The sequence below is a fragment of the Lissotriton helveticus genome, chromosome 11 (assembly GCF_964261635.1).
Source record: "Lissotriton helveticus chromosome 11, aLisHel1.1, whole genome shotgun sequence".
NCBI lineage: Eukaryota > Metazoa > Chordata > Amphibia > Caudata > Salamandridae > Lissotriton > Lissotriton helveticus.
This window is the reverse complement of record NC_136072.1, coordinates 1,066,924,067-1,066,940,851: the sequence shown is the minus strand read 5'-3', so window position 1 is coordinate 1,066,940,851 and position 16,785 is coordinate 1,066,924,067. Positions and strand designations below refer to the sequence as shown.

General features: G+C 44.7%; 1 protein-coding gene across 1 annotated transcript in view; it reads right to left on the bottom strand.

Annotated features, from left to right (window-relative positions):
• The window catches only part of ATP6V0A2 (ATPase H+ transporting V0 subunit a2), a 420,906-nt gene that overhangs the window by 368,621 nt on the left and 35,500 nt on the right, over positions 1-16,785 (bottom strand). The window contains exon 2 of the mRNA XM_078667621.1: positions 3,835-3,913. Within this exon, the coding sequence (XP_078523747.1) occupies positions 3,835-3,913 (79 nt within the window). The remainder of the gene's footprint in view (positions 1-3,834; positions 3,914-16,785) is intronic.

The following is a 16,785-nucleotide window of genomic DNA, read 5'->3' as shown; positions in this document are numbered from 1 at the left end:
GTCGTTCCTGCATCGCTTACATCGCACTTCTGATCTGAGCCCATGTTTGTATAGCTTTGCCGGCGTGTGATATGCTTGATGCAAATATTTGCAATGCACAATTCTCAAATTACCGTTTGGTGTCAACATCTTAGGTAAAGTACAAGCCGTTTGCCAATCCAATTCCGACAAAGGATCTTCTAACATTGAGTTCCATCTTTCCATGGCCTTGTGTGTATCACCATTTATTTCCGTTTGCGCTGTTGTATACAGACGGGATACTAAGTGTGCAGTGTTTGGAGAGGTCAATATTAATTGTAGTGACTCGAGTTGTGGCGGTTCATTAGGATATGTGGGGTATAATTGTTTTATTGCCTCTTGTAATCTGTAGTGGCTAAAGCGAAAAAGCAGTGTCTGGTTCTGTACATAGGATAATTCTCTTATCGTTTTAAATTTCCCGTTATTGTATAAATCTCCCAATGTATTGAAAAACGGGACTACTAGTTAAAAAACAAAAATATAGCAATTAACTTGAAAAACCAAAGGTTACAGGGACGTTATAGCTAGGAAAAAGACTTTGAACAACTTTAGAAATGCACTGAAAAAAACATCTCAAATTACATCATTCACAGAACCACTCACATACCTACTCAAACCCCCATACCTCTCTAACGCCCACCCACACTTCCGCACAACCACTCACATACACATTCACAGACCCATACCAATACTCTCACACCTACTCAATCCTCCATAAAGCTACTCACACACTCACTCGTATAGCCAGTAACACAACCATTCACTAACCAATGCAGCCACTTAAACAACCAGCCACCCACTCATACAGCCAGTCACATAACCACACACTCACCCATACAGCTACTCACACACTACACTTATTTACCTACAAAGTCACTCAGACACCCACTCACTCAGCCTCTCCTCACAGCCACTCTCACCCATACAAGCTCTCAGACTCTAACACAACCACTTACATACCCACTCATTCACTCACATCCACGTACTCAACCAGTCATTCACACACACACACACACACACACCAACTCACTTAACCAAACACCCACTCACATAGCCACTCACTCACCCATACAAGCCCTCACATTCAAACACACCCACTTACATACCCACTCATGCACTCACACATCCACGTACTCACCCAGTCACTCACACACCAACTCACTTAACTAAACACCCATTCACACAGCCACTCACTCACCCATACAGCCATCCAGACACCCACTCACTCACCCATAGTCACTACACACCCACTTACCCACCCATCGAGCCACTCGCACCTCCATTCACCCACCCAAACAGCCTCTGACACACCTACCCACTCACCAATACAGCCACTCACATAGCATCTTACTCACCCACACAGCCACTCACACACCCATATGCACAAGGATACATACAATCACACAGCCATTCCCATTATATATATTAGAAGTAGTATCACTCATTAGTAGTACATCTAGTATACTACCTTAACTTTTGTAGTACCTTGGTATAGATGTTTAACAATCACACTCTTACAAAATATTTACACTAAATGGATGAGGTCATCACTGATGTCAATTGAGATGTCACCTCCCCTCCCCCCTGGCCCTGGCTACCCAATCCCCCAGCCCCGATGAATGCTGCAAACCTTTTTCCCTGCCTGCACACTCCCGAAGTGGCAGGAGACCCAGCAGGTCTGTGAGCACATTGGGGCTTCCCCCGCAGTCCCTGACATTTAGATATGTGTAGGTGCCGGGGCACCTACTTTATTAATAACATTTAAAAAAAAGACAAAATAAATTCAGCCTCCTGCCTGAACGGCAGCAGTGGTGTTGGAGCTTTCCCGTCCCCCCCACGCCCATTTTGACATGTTATGGGTGCCTAGGGTGGGTACCAGGGCACCCACTCTACAATCTACAAAAATAAATAAATAAATCAGCAGCAGGAGCAGCTCATTTAATATTCACTGCTCCAAGCAAGAAGCATCTCCTAATGCCCTAGGGCTTTTTTAAATGATATTGTTTCTTCTTGGTGGCACTATCAACTATTTTTAGGTTTTGCCCAGACAGCACATGAGCGGTATCTGTGAGACATGTTGTATACAATCAGTGGGCTTACCGCCCGCCCACAGCTTACCGTTTGAAACTTCAGATTTGCTCTCATTTGCTTTGCTTCTGTTTGTCACGGCATGCAAGCGTCAAGTCCTCTTCTTGTGTTTGGCCCTCCCCTGGTGCATGGACCAAGTACTTATCCATCCACTGCTCCTGTTTTTGAAGCTACTTTTTTCTTAGTGTCTTAGTGTTCAAGCACTCCACAAGTGATTGTGTTTTCAGTCTATCTTCCAAATCCCTGTCCACGTAGCTTCTACTACCTCCCACACAACCACCTTCAATGTTGCTTATTATCCCTCCCACCCCCTACCCGGCATTCTATGCCACTACACTCTACGATGTGCCACTGCACTCGCACTTTGCGTCACTGCACTGTACCACACTTCACTCACTGACACTCTACCCCATGCCAAACCACTCTACGCCACCCTACGCCACTCAACTCTATGCCACTCCACACCACTCTAGTCTACCCCATTCCACCCCAAGTCACTCTACTCACAGCTACTCAATGCCACTCCAAGCCTCTGCACTCTACACCACTGAACTCTACGCCAGTCCAGGTCACTCCATGCCTCTCCCTTTTACACCACTCCAAGCCGGTCTACTCCACTCCAATCTACACCTCTGCACTCAACGTCACTCCACACCACTCTATGCATGCCACTCCACTATACTCTACGCCACACTGCTATAAAAAAATGGCTAAAAGACATTAGCAAAAAAAAAACAATAGCGCTCGCGTTGGCGAAACCTATTGGCTTAGTCAATGCTCATTTTTAATGTTGTGTAGGACTGTTAGGAGCACAGCAGACTCCCAGCAACATTAAAAGAAAAAGCACAGTAAGTTTCCTGGGTTATTAAATCCACTACCCCAGGAGATTTTACTATAGGTTTGTTTTTTAAAGCACTCTGAGCTACAGCTGTAAGCTCTTTAGCTAGAGGGATGAGCCACATAGTGGTTGGTTTTACGGCTGTACTTTGTGGCCTAAAACTGTTGTAAAAAGACTGAAAGACATGTTTAACGAATATTTTAAATATGCTTTGTTAAAATTAATATGACAATAAATATCATTAAGCATTGCAATGTGTGGATTTCTAAAACATTTTTGATTATAGTAATTTATCACTTTTGAGTCCACTTGAGTCTTAACATTAGCTAAGCAAACATGTCCAGGAAAAGGACACGGCCACAGAGTAGTGTGAGGATGTAAAAGCACCAATTGAAGTACCTGATTATTTCTTGATAGGAACAGAAAACATTTCTACAATACCTTCAAAGAAATGACAAAAGAGCAAGTCACTTCATTAATTTGGGTGGAAGGGCTAAAGTTAAAAGAAAACCTCAGATTTTATACCAGGAAGACTGAGGTAGAGGGCAGGTATGCAACCTTAAAGATGTGTACTCCACAATCACGGCTATGCACCCAACTGCACTGCAGCGAATGAAGGCTTGGAGAAAATGTAGGGGATAAGTGGAAGCTTTAGAGAGGTATCCCTCCCCGTACACCAAATTAAAATGAAAGGCATGGGTTTGGAGGGGTATTCCATCAACTCAAATTAAAAAAAGAGCACACCACCAAGGGGTGCGGGCTACCAAAGTCAAACAGTGCTTCCCATCTAAGTGGTAGCCTACGAATTTTCATTGGGAAATGTGATAGATAACAATTTGATGACGAGTGAAGCTACACAACCAAAGGTAACATTTTTAGAATAAACCTACCTAGTATTCTTTCCATTTCTTCACACTTCTTCACTTCATTCACAAATTTCCTTTGGAAAGCGCTCACATGGGGATTTAACTATGTGAGAAAACAATTTAATATGATAATTATTTACACAAAACCAAACACAACTACAGTGCCATCATGAGAAAAGTTATTTTTATAAAACATTTTACTGCCATTTAACAAATTGCACAGTACTATAATAGCCTGTAGAGCATTTCAAATATACAATATTGTATGCATAACTATAAGCAGGAGACCAAACTTAAGAAAAACTGACCTACATTTCTTCTATTTTATAACATCCATTCAAAAAGAAACAACATATTTTCTGTGATCTAGACGGCAGGTCAAGTGTGATTCCTCAAATTTGGCACCCCATTTTTTTAGAGGTTTATTTGGGAAACCCCTAGCACAGTATTCCGGGATCTCCAATGTCATACAGTATTGATTCTTTCCACCAGTTCCCAGAATTATAGTGGTTAGCAACAGGTGAACTAATCCTTAGCAATGTAAGTTTATAGATATTTGATTTAGTGTCAATTATTACATGTAGTAATGTGAGACAATTGGAGGAACTGGCTCATACAAAACTTCTTTCCTCCTGAATACCTTCGAATGATATTAACCCCATTCCTGATATCATAGCCACAAGTTTGGAAATTCTAATGATGTCCCACACTTAAAAGCCCACCAAAGTCAACCCCTGATCCAAACTACTCTCCTGCCACAAAGGAGTTTCCACAATTAACTTGTTCCTCCAAACTCAATCTGTGAAATGGTAAAGACACTCTGCGTAGAGGGAGGGAGGGTGGACCTCGGCTGGACCCTATAAAGTAGGTGTAGCGCTTGGTTGTCCACCACGTTTCACCTCTCAGCTGCAAATGCATGGTCTGCTTGTGTCCATAATTCCACTCAATTATGATTAGATGTTCAACTCTGTAGTATGAGATAGTGTTTGCCACTTCGACCTTTCCCTCAGAGGTGGACTTAAATAACTTCATCATGAGCTTTTCCTGGGGTTTTCGGATTCCTCATGAAGCTACACATCAGTGTAGATCTGTGCAAAATATTTCAAATGTGTAGTTATGAAGCTGAAAGAGCAGTGGCAGCACAGCAATTATCGTAAATACAGCAACTCAACACATCAATGACATGGAGAGGGGGGGAGAAGTCCCTTCATTGGGATGAAACGTGTTGGCTGGGTCTGTCCAAAATTGGAAAACTGGTTTGAAAATGAAGATTATTTGGAAAATCCAGCGTTTGGAGGACACATTTTTTCCAACAGAAATAGACTTGAGTTTATGGCCATCTGATAACAAGCTAATATAGCTTTGACTCCCTGGACGTTTTGCAAAAATTATGTGATAAGTGTTGCCATCCCCTACAGGTAGCTCTCCTCTTAGCCTGCTTCAGATGCCTTTTGGCTTGAAAAAGCATGTTTTATTGGTGGATGTTCAGCACATGCTGGCTCAGAGTGAATGAATCTACTCTAAAGGCAATTCTGACACAGATCAGGGTGTGAAATCTGCAGTCCAATTGTTGAGACAAAAAGGAGCAACTGTAAACTAAGATTGATACAGGAATACTTTCAGCAGGAGACACCAAGGAAGCGCTTTGGTATCCCAGGAAAGTACAACTAATTCTTGGGACAAGATGATCTACTTAAAGTCACTAATCGAACAAAATGACAATCAAAATATACTTAACAGGTCAGACCACCATAATTAAATTAAAGCAACCCACGAGGTACCAGGCTGAGCACATGCAGAGGTTTAGGTACAATGCAAATTCTGTTTTAATGCCCTAACAAGCTAAGCATTATGTATTGCAATGTGAGAATTGCCAACAATATAAGCATGACAATATATTAAGGACACAGTAAGCTCCTCTAGAAAAAGTAACTCAACCATTCATGGTCGCCTTCCTTGTTCATGTTGGACCAGTTCAGATAATAGATCTGTACATATATTTATTAGTGGTGGCAGATTTCTGCACACAATCTATGTGGCTATGGCAATAGGTCCATGTGATGGCATGCACTGTTGCAAAACACTTGCTGCACTCAGGAGCAAAGGGTAATAATTTGAACCTTTCACTCAGATCAAGAGCTGGATTTTACCCTTGCAGTATTGGTGGAAGCACTAGCTAAGTTGGAAGCAAGTCTCCAGTTCACACATCTCTTTAGATTTAATTCAAACAAGGTCATTGAGAGAGCCCACAATATCATTAGGTAAGACTTGACAGTGAGGGTCTTAACTAATGGTCTATTATAGGATTTGCAGCTTACCTGGCAAAGTTTGAGAGAGGGTGCTACAGCCCCCACTACCCTCTGCTGTAACCAGCTGGCTGCTAAAGGTCTGAGACCTCATGACAGAGGAGGTGGGAAAGAATTTTAGCTTATTCCCTGCCTTATCAAAAGCTTTGTGTCAGCTGTTACAACAAAAGGTACACAGATCTGATATTACCACTGTTGCCTAGGAAAAAAAGCAGCAACACGTGTCTAATAATTAAGTAAACCCGTATTATCGAGACCATCCTGTACAGGCAACCAGTGTGGCCTCCAAAGATACTACAAACCCTGTAAATTGCTACAACAGTGGAGGATTGGTCACTGTTGGAAACTCATCTCACTGAACAGAAACCAGGACAGAGTACAGAGCATCAAACAGTAAGCATTGAATTGACTGAATTGACAGATTACCACCATAGTACCACTATTGACATGAAGTCTAGAGCTACTCGGAGTTTGCTAGCTCCAACTGTCAGAGATTCACAGGCTTTTGACTCAGAATTTTATGAATGTGAGGCATCTGTAAATCAATAATTTAGCTACAAAAGAGCCAAATTGTAGGTTTCAACTAACTGCTCCTGAAAACCCTTTGTAAAAAAGCATTGGTGAAATGTAGACGTGCAATGAATATTTAGGCAAAGCCCCCCAAGATTTACGCCTGGATTGCATTGCCACTGATTTCATTTTTAATAAAGGCTAGAAATTGTGGTGTTTTAGTAAGGATGGTGCATGGTGAATATGTTCATGCAATGGAGGATCCTGATGTAGGAGTAAAGAAGCTGAGCTATCAAGAAGGATTGAGTCAATAGGAGTGTGTCGAACAAGCCTGCAGACACCCCACTGCAGGCACCTGTCTATTGGGAAAATTGCAGCATCTAACCCAACTACCCAAATGCCACACACCGTCTATTTGAACCTAGATTACACCTCATCTCACTGACCAGTCATCAGCGACTGGGATAGGAAAAGTATAAATAACTTGCTCACTGATTTTCAGTCCATTGGTTCCATGTGTTTCTTTCTAGATACAAAATGAATGTATTCACTTTTTGGATCATATACTGAATAAAGGTTCAAGGATTAGAATAAGACAATACCTTTATAATCAGTGTTGGTAAATGAGGGTTGGCAAATTCAAGGATCAGACACATTGTTTCCTAGACACATTATTGTTTTACTAGAGACTTCATCATTTGGAACGACGCTATGGAACAAAGTAATCAAGCAAAAAAGGTGGACTTAGAAGTAAACAGGCACTCCTTTTGCAATAATATCATATTCAATCATCACAAAAGAGAGAACTCGTAAACAAATTGCCTCTCTAGTTTTATATACAGCAAAGTACATGTTTTGGTTTTGCAATTGTTATTCATTTTGTTGATGACAATAAAAAACTACTCTCAGTAGGTTTCCCAATGGCACAATGCGGGGGCGTGGTCTGAAAAATGGCCATGAAATACATGTTTGCAGCGACCTCCCGCTGGAGCACTTAATCCGCTACTAATCCTGCCTTCCTGAGAATGAAGTGATGCTGCCTGGAGGGTCCCCCGGGCTGGCGATGTGGTGCGGAAGAAAACGGAGTGCGCTTAAAGCTGCTGAACCAGCGGAGGCACAGAACACTACAGCGGAAACAAACCGACAGACGCTGTTCAAGATGGCGCCCCATCTGGGGCTAGGCCTGGCCGGGTGGCGGCCCAACGGGTGGAGCGACGACGTAGTCGTCAAGCCCTGAGCTTTGCTGCGCCAGTCCTGATGCTTGACATGGGTTTCCCGTTGCACTCACCAGAGTTGGGGCTGGTGGCCTGAGGTGCTGACGGCGGCCCGGGGCAGACTGTGACCCTGAGTCTGTAAAGAGATGACCCGCTGTGCCCCTTGAGCAGCGAAGGGAGCGGCTTGAGACCAAAACGAGAGAATGCCGGAGCCCTCCGCCCACAATTGTTGCTCCTTCTTGCACTCCCTAACATCCTGGGGTAGGGGCATGGGTGCAGTGGAATGAAGGGGGAACTGAACGGAGGAGTCGGGTAGCGGATACCAGGATTGGGCCTGGAAGGGAGGGCCACTCCTGGCCGCTAAGCCAGACCATCATGTTGCAATTGGGGCCTGGAGTTGGGGGCGGCCCGACCACACAGGAAAGAGAACATGAATGCTGGCCACCAGCTGCAGCCTGAGCCCACAGTACTGTAGATGCCAGTGATTGATTGCCATCAAGGTGGTCAAGACAGGCTGTCTTGGCCTGAAGGCTGAAGGGGATTCTGGGCTGGCCCTAGCACAGACCATAGACTGGGTGTATGGAGGGCCGTTTGAACTTTTCCTCATCCGCTTCCCCTGTGCTGCCAACTTGAGCAGAGCGGTCAGTGAAGGAACAGGGTGCCAGGAGGTCAGCAGGGAACTGACAGGATACCACAGGCAGTACCCAAGCACCACTCCACACGACTACATCACCCGACAACAGGGGCTGGCGACGGGCACTGGAAGGTCCTGCCCCCTGCTACCCGACTCCTGGTTGTTTGGCTCCCATGAGCTGTTGGCTCCCTTGCTCCTCACCGGGCCATTGGCGAACGGACAAGATGGCCTTGAAAGTATTTGTGCCTGGCGACATCTGCCGAAGATACCCGACCTGGCTCAAGGATATCATCCTGTCAGAACGCTTCTGCGCCTGCTTCATCATAGATAGAGCACACCACGCACCGAGTGCATGACCACCCCCGGGAGTCTCCCCCAGACAGATTCTAACAAAGTAGCTTAACTTCTTGGACAGAGATATGATCTTGCGAGACATACGCCACAAAGGAGAGGTCAGACATGAAAACTCTAAGATCATGGGTTTCCCGGACTACGGCTGTGAGGTCCAAAGACAGCGTCGAATATTTTATTCAGTTAAAGCGAAACTTAGGGCCCTTTGCATACAATACATGCTCCTTTTCCTGCAAAATTAAAGGTCGCCTACCTGGGGAAATCACAATTCTTTTAAACCCCCGAAGACGTCTGGGCTTGGGTGGAAGAGAGACCCAATGTTTCAAGTCTTTGGGGGTTGAACACTGTTCAACTTTGCAGGGGTGGACGACAGACCTCTCGTTCTTCTCTGGCGCATAGCCACTTCTCCAGAGGAGGGAGCTTAATGCGGAGGGGGGATTGTGAAGGGTGGGGAGGGGGGGTTTGTTGGGTGGGAGATTGGTTATGGTTAAGTTTTTTATATTCATTGTTTGCCAGTCACATGGGTCACTAAGACATGGAGTCCCCATAGGATACACAAAGGTACTAGAAGCTAATCCCACCTACACGGGTGGGGTAGGACCACATCCCATGGTCACATCTCTTCTAGTTCAGATTCCTGACTTTGAGGTGCTGATATAGAACGTCAATGGGCTGGGTGACAACATTTAAAGTGGGCTGGTGGTGGAATTTATCAAGAGGCTACACTCGGACATATTGAGTTTCAGGATACACATCTCCAGGGTAAACTGCAGATTTCTTGGCCAGGAAACCTTTACCGTGTTGGCACATGCAGGATACACTACTGGGTCATGGGGAGTGCCATATTGATTAAGAAATCCCTCCCCTTCCAGACGACACGTCTCTAGCAGGATCCCCTGGAGTAGATACGTGGGAGTGATCGGGCAATGGGGTAGGAGAGATGTGACCCTGACATGCATATATGCAGCGCCTAGACTCCAGTCGCCCACTATGAGTAAGATCGTAGACATCCTACTTGAGATGCCTTATACCCTTCACATGATATGGGGTGATTTTAATGATGTAATAAACCCATCACTAGACCGCTCTGCGGAAGGGAGGGGGGGGGGGAGAGATGGGGATTCACTGGCCACCACTCCCATGTCGCAATTTGCTAATACCCTCAGACTGCTCGCTAAGTGGTGACATGAACATCCACAAGATAAGCAATTCTCCTACTACTCTGGTACACACGTCTACTCCAGATTAGACTATGTCTTCGTTTCCGGGGATTAGCTAAATGAGATTGGACAGGCTGCCTATTTGGCGAGGGGTCATTCTGACCACTCACTTCTCGTAGTACGAATAGAAACACGGGGGTCCTGGCTGCAACGTAGGGTGGAGTCTTAATGCCTGGGAATTGAGGAATGGTAAGGTCCTGAGAGGAATACAGGCGGATACAGAAATATACTTCCGTGAGACTGGTGAAGCTCCACCACCTTTATAAGGTTGGAGAGAAAGCTGGGAAACAACCGGCCTGGATCAGTAAGAAAGAACAGCAGCCTAGACGGGTGCAGGAAATTATAGATAGGACACCATCCACTCTACTGATAGTAATCAGCAAATTCCCTGGCGATATGGCTATCGGAATTTCTATACAGCTCAATCCCTAAGGTCACACACTGAAATAGAGGACTACCTGGCGACTGTTCAGACCTGGGGCTGGGGGTGAAGAAGAGGCACGATAGCTAGAGGCTGCTTTGAACCTCACAGAACTACAAGAGGCAGTGGCAAAGTTGCGACCTGGGAAGACCCCCAGCTCCAAAAGGCTACCAGCTGAATTGTATAACCTTGCATAGACCTCTAAAGCTCCCATCTGCTGAGGCTCTTCAAAGATGCACATAAAGAAGGTATCCTACCCCTGACTTTAGGTCAGCAACACTAGGTGTAATACATAAGGATGGTAAACCGCACAATCGATGCGACTCGTACGCCCTATCTCCCTATTAAACACTGAACTAAAGATACTAGCAAATATCTTAGCGGCCCATCTCCTCAAACATATCACATCCCTAGTTCATGAAGACCAGTCTGGCTTTATGCCTGGACGCGCCACCAGATTAAACCTTCATAGAGCCCACAACTGGTTGATGAAGGTAAAGGACAAAGACACACCTCACATATTTCTATCGCAAGATGCAGAAAAAGCTTTTGACACTGTACATTGGCCATTTTTGGAGTGTACACTGGCCAAATTTGGTATATGCCCCAAATTCCGCAGTTGCGTAGCACTACTCTACATTATGCCTACGGCCACGGTTAGAGGAAATGGGTGAGATCAGCAGCCTTCCTCATCAGCAGGGGGACAAAAGGAATGCCCCCTTTCGCCGCTTCTCTTTGCACCCACCGTTGAGTCACATGAACTTTCTGGTTTTCTTGACTTGACCCTCTGGGTGGTGACCGGTCTTGACTGGGGCTTCTTTGTGGAATTTGCAGAGACCATGAGGTCAACCAGAGATCGGCAGGTGGGAGTTGAAGACTTCTGTTTGGTAAGGTCGCTGATGCGGCACTCTTGATTGTTTTTGGAATTCATTCTTTGCAAACACTGAAGGCAGGTATTGTGGGGATATTTCTCCTTTTGAAACTCACTTTGGATAGTAATATTTTACGCATATTTGTAAAGCATGCCTGTTTTTAGCAAGTTTTGTAAGTGGTGCTGCTGTTGAAGTACAAAAAACGGTTTGGAACAAAGTCAACAGGTCCTCCAGAGGGAACGCGAAATGGAGATATGCATGTAAAATATGGTATTTGTCCCATAATGTATGGTTCATTGTGGAACAAAAACACAAAGAAAGAACCCGACCTACAGTGGCCAGTAACAATTTGATTTTAAGAAGGTGCAGTATGTGGAACAGTGGTTGTTCAAAAGGAAAAGTAGACTGGATATGTTTGATAGTTTGAGTATGTGGGATAAGGAAGTGTGAGAGAGAGTGAAGAAAGCGGAAGCTGTAGCACAGAAAGAAGAGCGAAAACGATATATTAGAAATGTGTTGAATTGAGAGACAAAGAAATGCAGGAAGGACTAGAAAAGGTAGAGAGAGAACGTTGATTGCAGATAAATGGCCAGTACCCTATTAGACACCCCGTTTATTCAATACTTAATAAGCCTCATGATGATTCTATCTTATTAGAGCGACCCCCACCCCCGTATAAATCTCCTGATCAGAGTGACCCTGAGGGAGGTACTTCAGATGAGGAAATATTTCCCTCAAAAGAGGTGGACAAAGATAAGCAACTCATACGACAGACTCGCTCCATTCTGCCTAGCGAAGAGAAAGATAAATTGAAGGGCGGTGCTAGAGAGAAATCTCGGCGGAAAACCACAGCGACGGTCCGCACAACTATGGTTCAGGCTTGGGAAGACGCAAAACAGTTGTATTTCTTAGAAAAATTCTGTTGGGATCTATTATATAATTGGCAACATATCTCTGATGAACTAGGCCCAAAAGACTTGAATGCAGATTATAAGCAGTTAGGAGATGGGATTTACCCTTTCAAAAACATACCTGATACAATTAGACGGTTAAACTACAGGATGACACAGTAAAACTACTAAAGGAAAAAGAATTAGCTAAACAGCAGCATAAAAGCGTAGAAATAGTAAAGTTTCAGACAGAGAATGCAGATGTCCCAATCGATGCGAATAATCCAAGTAGTAGTACGCTTGCTATGAAACCAATGTGTGAAGCCGTACCTCTGTATGTTCCCCCGAAGGGTGCAGAACAAGTGATAAGGGTTCTGATGATGCAAAGGGATATTTCATATATAATTGCTTCTACACTCCTTGGAGTAGAGCAGATGTTTTGGCCCTGAGGACGGCCTTGCCCAACCCCTGGAAAAACCCTCCCGCCGCTTTATCAGGAGGTGGAGGGAGCCATCAGCTCTTGCACTATGACCTTAGCGGATATAGATATGTTCTTTGGGCTTATTTTGCCCCCTGAAATGTGGAGAACAATACGTAAAATTAATGACTCTGGAGCATTTGAAGATACATGGGAAAAATTTGAAGAATTAGATGCGGATAGGTTACCTGCCCCGAAGCCCCAACAGGAGATATTCGATCTTCCCAAAGCTATTGTGACTAAACTGCTTACGTTGTACTTTGTGGGCTAGATTAGACACTGATGTGAAAAAAATCGTTATCCCACCTGTACAAATTCAAGTAAGGGAGGGCGCCTCGTTTGCTCAAATATAAGATATGTTGAGAGGGTGAGGAAGCACTAACAGGTATTGTCCAGGATTTGATTAAAGTGGGTGTAGTGGAAGAGGTTCCCTATAATACCTGCAATAGTCCTATCCTTCCTCTTTTGAAAAAGGACACTGATACTAAGATTTACAAGTTCATTCTTGATTTGCGTGTAGTCAATAAAATAGTGGTGCCCCAATATTACGTAGTTTCTGACATAACAACCCTTCTCACTATGGTCCCTCCCACTGCCACCACGTTTTCAGTGATTGATTTGAAAATGCATTCTTTTCAATACCCATTCACACTGAAAGCTGTTATCTATTTGGGTTCACACTGAAGAATAGATCCTTCCGGTTCTGTAGAGCTCCACAGGGCTATACAGAAAGTCCCAGCATTTACAATCAAGCATTGAAGAGACAACTTGATTCCTTTCCTGTACCAAGAGGGGTGGCCCTCATTCAGTATGTCTTTGTAATGTAATGTGAAGGCGTTTTTATATAGCGCAGCTATCACTCCAAGGAGCATCCTGGCGCTAGGGACCAGAAAGAATGAGAGAACTGGTCTAATGCTTTACACCATGTATCGGGAAGGCTATAAATCCAGGTCTTAAGTGATTTCCTGAACACTGATTCGGAGGCAGTGTGATGAAGATGGGGGTGGGGAGGGAGCTTGTTCCAGGCCTTAGATCCTATGACCGCCAGAGATTTCCCTCCCTTTGAGATAAGTCTAAAGGTGGGAATGGTCAGCAGGTTCGCATTAGAGGACCTAAGGTTACGAGAAGGGAGGTACCTCATAAAGCTCTTTTGAAGATACTTGGACCCTTGTGAGTGAAAAGCCCTAAAAATGATGACTAGGACTTTAAACACACGCTTGTGAATTGGTAGCCAATGAAGAGCGTTCAATGCAGCTGAGGCAGAGGACTTCCTAGGCCACTTCAGCACTAGCCGGGTAGCTGCATGCTGGACCATCTACAACTTATGTATGACTGCTTTGTTTGTTCCAGCATACAGGCTGTTGCAGTAGACCAGTCTGGATGTTATGAGGGCAACAGCCACCATTTGTCTGGCTGATAGTGGTAGTAAATCAAAGAATTTCCTCAAACCTTTTATGATGTTAAAGCAGGTACCTGCCACGACCAAGGCCTGTTGTTTGAAAGACTAAGTAGCGTCAAACTTGATTCCTAGATTACGGGCTGCGTTAATAGTATTAGGGGGCACCTCAGCATCCTCGGGCCACCACAGTTTCGGAATGAAATGATTTTGTTGTCCAAACGGCAGAATTTCTGTTTTACCCGAGTTGCACTTCAGGTGGTTTTTACTCATCCATTCAAAGGTGGCTGAGAGGCAGTTTTTAAGATTTTCTTCCGCATCCGTCATATCCTTGTCCAGGACTAGGATGAGCTGCGTATCGTCCGCATAAGAGATGGTACTAATCTTAAAGGACGATATTAAATTGATCAGGGGGGCCATATAAACATTAAAAAGCGTCAGGCTCAGGCTGGATCCCTGAGGAACCCCTGACGAAAGGGCTTTTTCTTCTGACCAGAACTGTCCTAGAGTGATCACTTGACGCATGTTCTTCAGAAAATTCTTGATCCACTCCAATACGTCTTCTGCTATGCCAGCTGTTACTAAACGGTCTATAAGGATGGCATGTGGAACCGTATCAAAAGCTGCAGAGAGGTCTAATAATATCAATACAGCCTTCTTGCCCTGATCCATAGCAGAACGTAATGTTTCCGCAGTAAACAGAAGGGCGGACTCTGTGGAGTGCTGGGCTCGAAAACCCGATTGATTGGGGTGCCAGACATTATTGTCCTCAAGAAAAGTAGGAAGTTGCCTGTTCGCAAATATTTCCATTAGTTTGCACAGGACAGTGAGGAGTGAAATGGGCCGCAAGTTTCAAAGAGTTGTGGCATCTGCCAGTTGCTTCTTCTCAAGAGGCTTTACCGCTGCAAGTTTCCATTCTGTAGGAATCATTGCTGAAGAAAGTGAGGAGATTATAATATTGTTAATAATGGGATTAACCGTGTCCACGATGGCTTGTACATCTTTGACATTCTGCTAGCTGCAGATACTCCTGAGCAATGTGAAGAAGGTACATCGTTTCTTGCATCACATAATCACAAAGTCTCTAGAAAGAAATTGCAATATTGTAGACAGCAGGTTACCTACTTAGGTCACCTCCTGTCTAAGGAGGGACGGGCGCTCACACCAGATAGCATTTGGACCATTCTAGATACTCCTGTGCCCCGTACTCAAAAGGATGTCTGTGTATTGATTGGCCTTACTTCTTTTTGTAGGCAGTGGATTCCCAGTTTTTCGCACATTGTTAAACCTTTGTTAGCCCTTTTGACCAAAGACACTCCAATGCCCCTCCCATAGACTGTTGAATGCCAGAGCGCCTTCCAACAGTTACGCCAAGCCCTCTGCTGTGCACCAGTATTAGGTACTCCAGACTACACTAAAACTTTCACACTCTATGAACACGAAAGAGAAGGTTGTGCCCTCTCGGTCCTAGCACAGATGCACAGTGATAAACAACGACTGTGCATATTTTTCAGCTGTCCTCGATCCAGTTGCTCGCGCGCTGCCGGGATGTTTCCGAGCGGTGGCAGCAACGGCTGTATCTATACGCCAGAGTGAAGGAATAGTTTTGTCACACAAACTGCTTGTGTTAGTACCCCATTCAGTTGATGCCTTGCTAAACCAAACAAAGACCCTGCATTTGACTAGTGCTCGCTTGACAGGATATGAATTGACACTTTTGGCCCCCCATATCACGTCAAAAAGATGCTTGACACTAAATCCTGCCACATTATTGGCCTTTCCATCTACTCAGCCTCAGTCACAAGAGTCACATGATTGCATATTTATCACTAAAGAGCAAACAAAAGGTAGTGTTGACCCACAAGTCATTCCCTTCTCCATTACAAACAGGGAGTTATGGGTTGATGGGTCATGTTTGAAATCGTCCGATTTCACTACATCTGCTGCCTATGCTATTCGACACTCCAGACAATAGTTGAGACGGCTCGTATCCCACAAATATCAGCTCAAGCAGCTGAACTGATTGCTCTAACCAGAACATGTGAACTTCGTACAGACCGGACTGTCAATATCGAGGCTGATAGTATGCATTTGGGGTAGCGCACAACTTTGTCCGCCTCTGGAAAGAACGCGTTTTTCTTACTTCACATGGAACACAGATAGTGCATGGAGAACTAGTGCACAATCTTCTTACTGCCTTAACTTATCTTAAGAAAATAGCTATTGTCAAGTGTAGCGCACACAAAAAGGTGACCGATAAAACAGGAGCAGGTAATGTCTTTGCGGATCGCACAGCCCGTGAGACCGCAACGCAGCAAAGCACCGCATCTATGTATGTGGTTAAGTCGCAAGCTGAACGGTGGCATGATGCCAGACAGGAAGTGTTGGACATGCAACAATCTGCCTCCTCTGATGAATTAGAGCAATGGGCTAAGGAGGGAGCTTTGGAAAATGGAAGTTGCCCACTGCATACCTCTACCCTCGGATCCATATGGCACATGGTCCAGCCCATGTTGGTGCATCCTCAGTAGCAAACCAGCTTATGCAAGTCTAGGACCATCATGATATTGCTGGTACTGCTAAAAAGATAGTAAAGTCTTGCCTAGTTTGCCTCCAGTACAACCCTCGGAAGGGAACACAAACTAAAAACAGGAGGGTTTGCGACACCATCTGCACCTTTTGA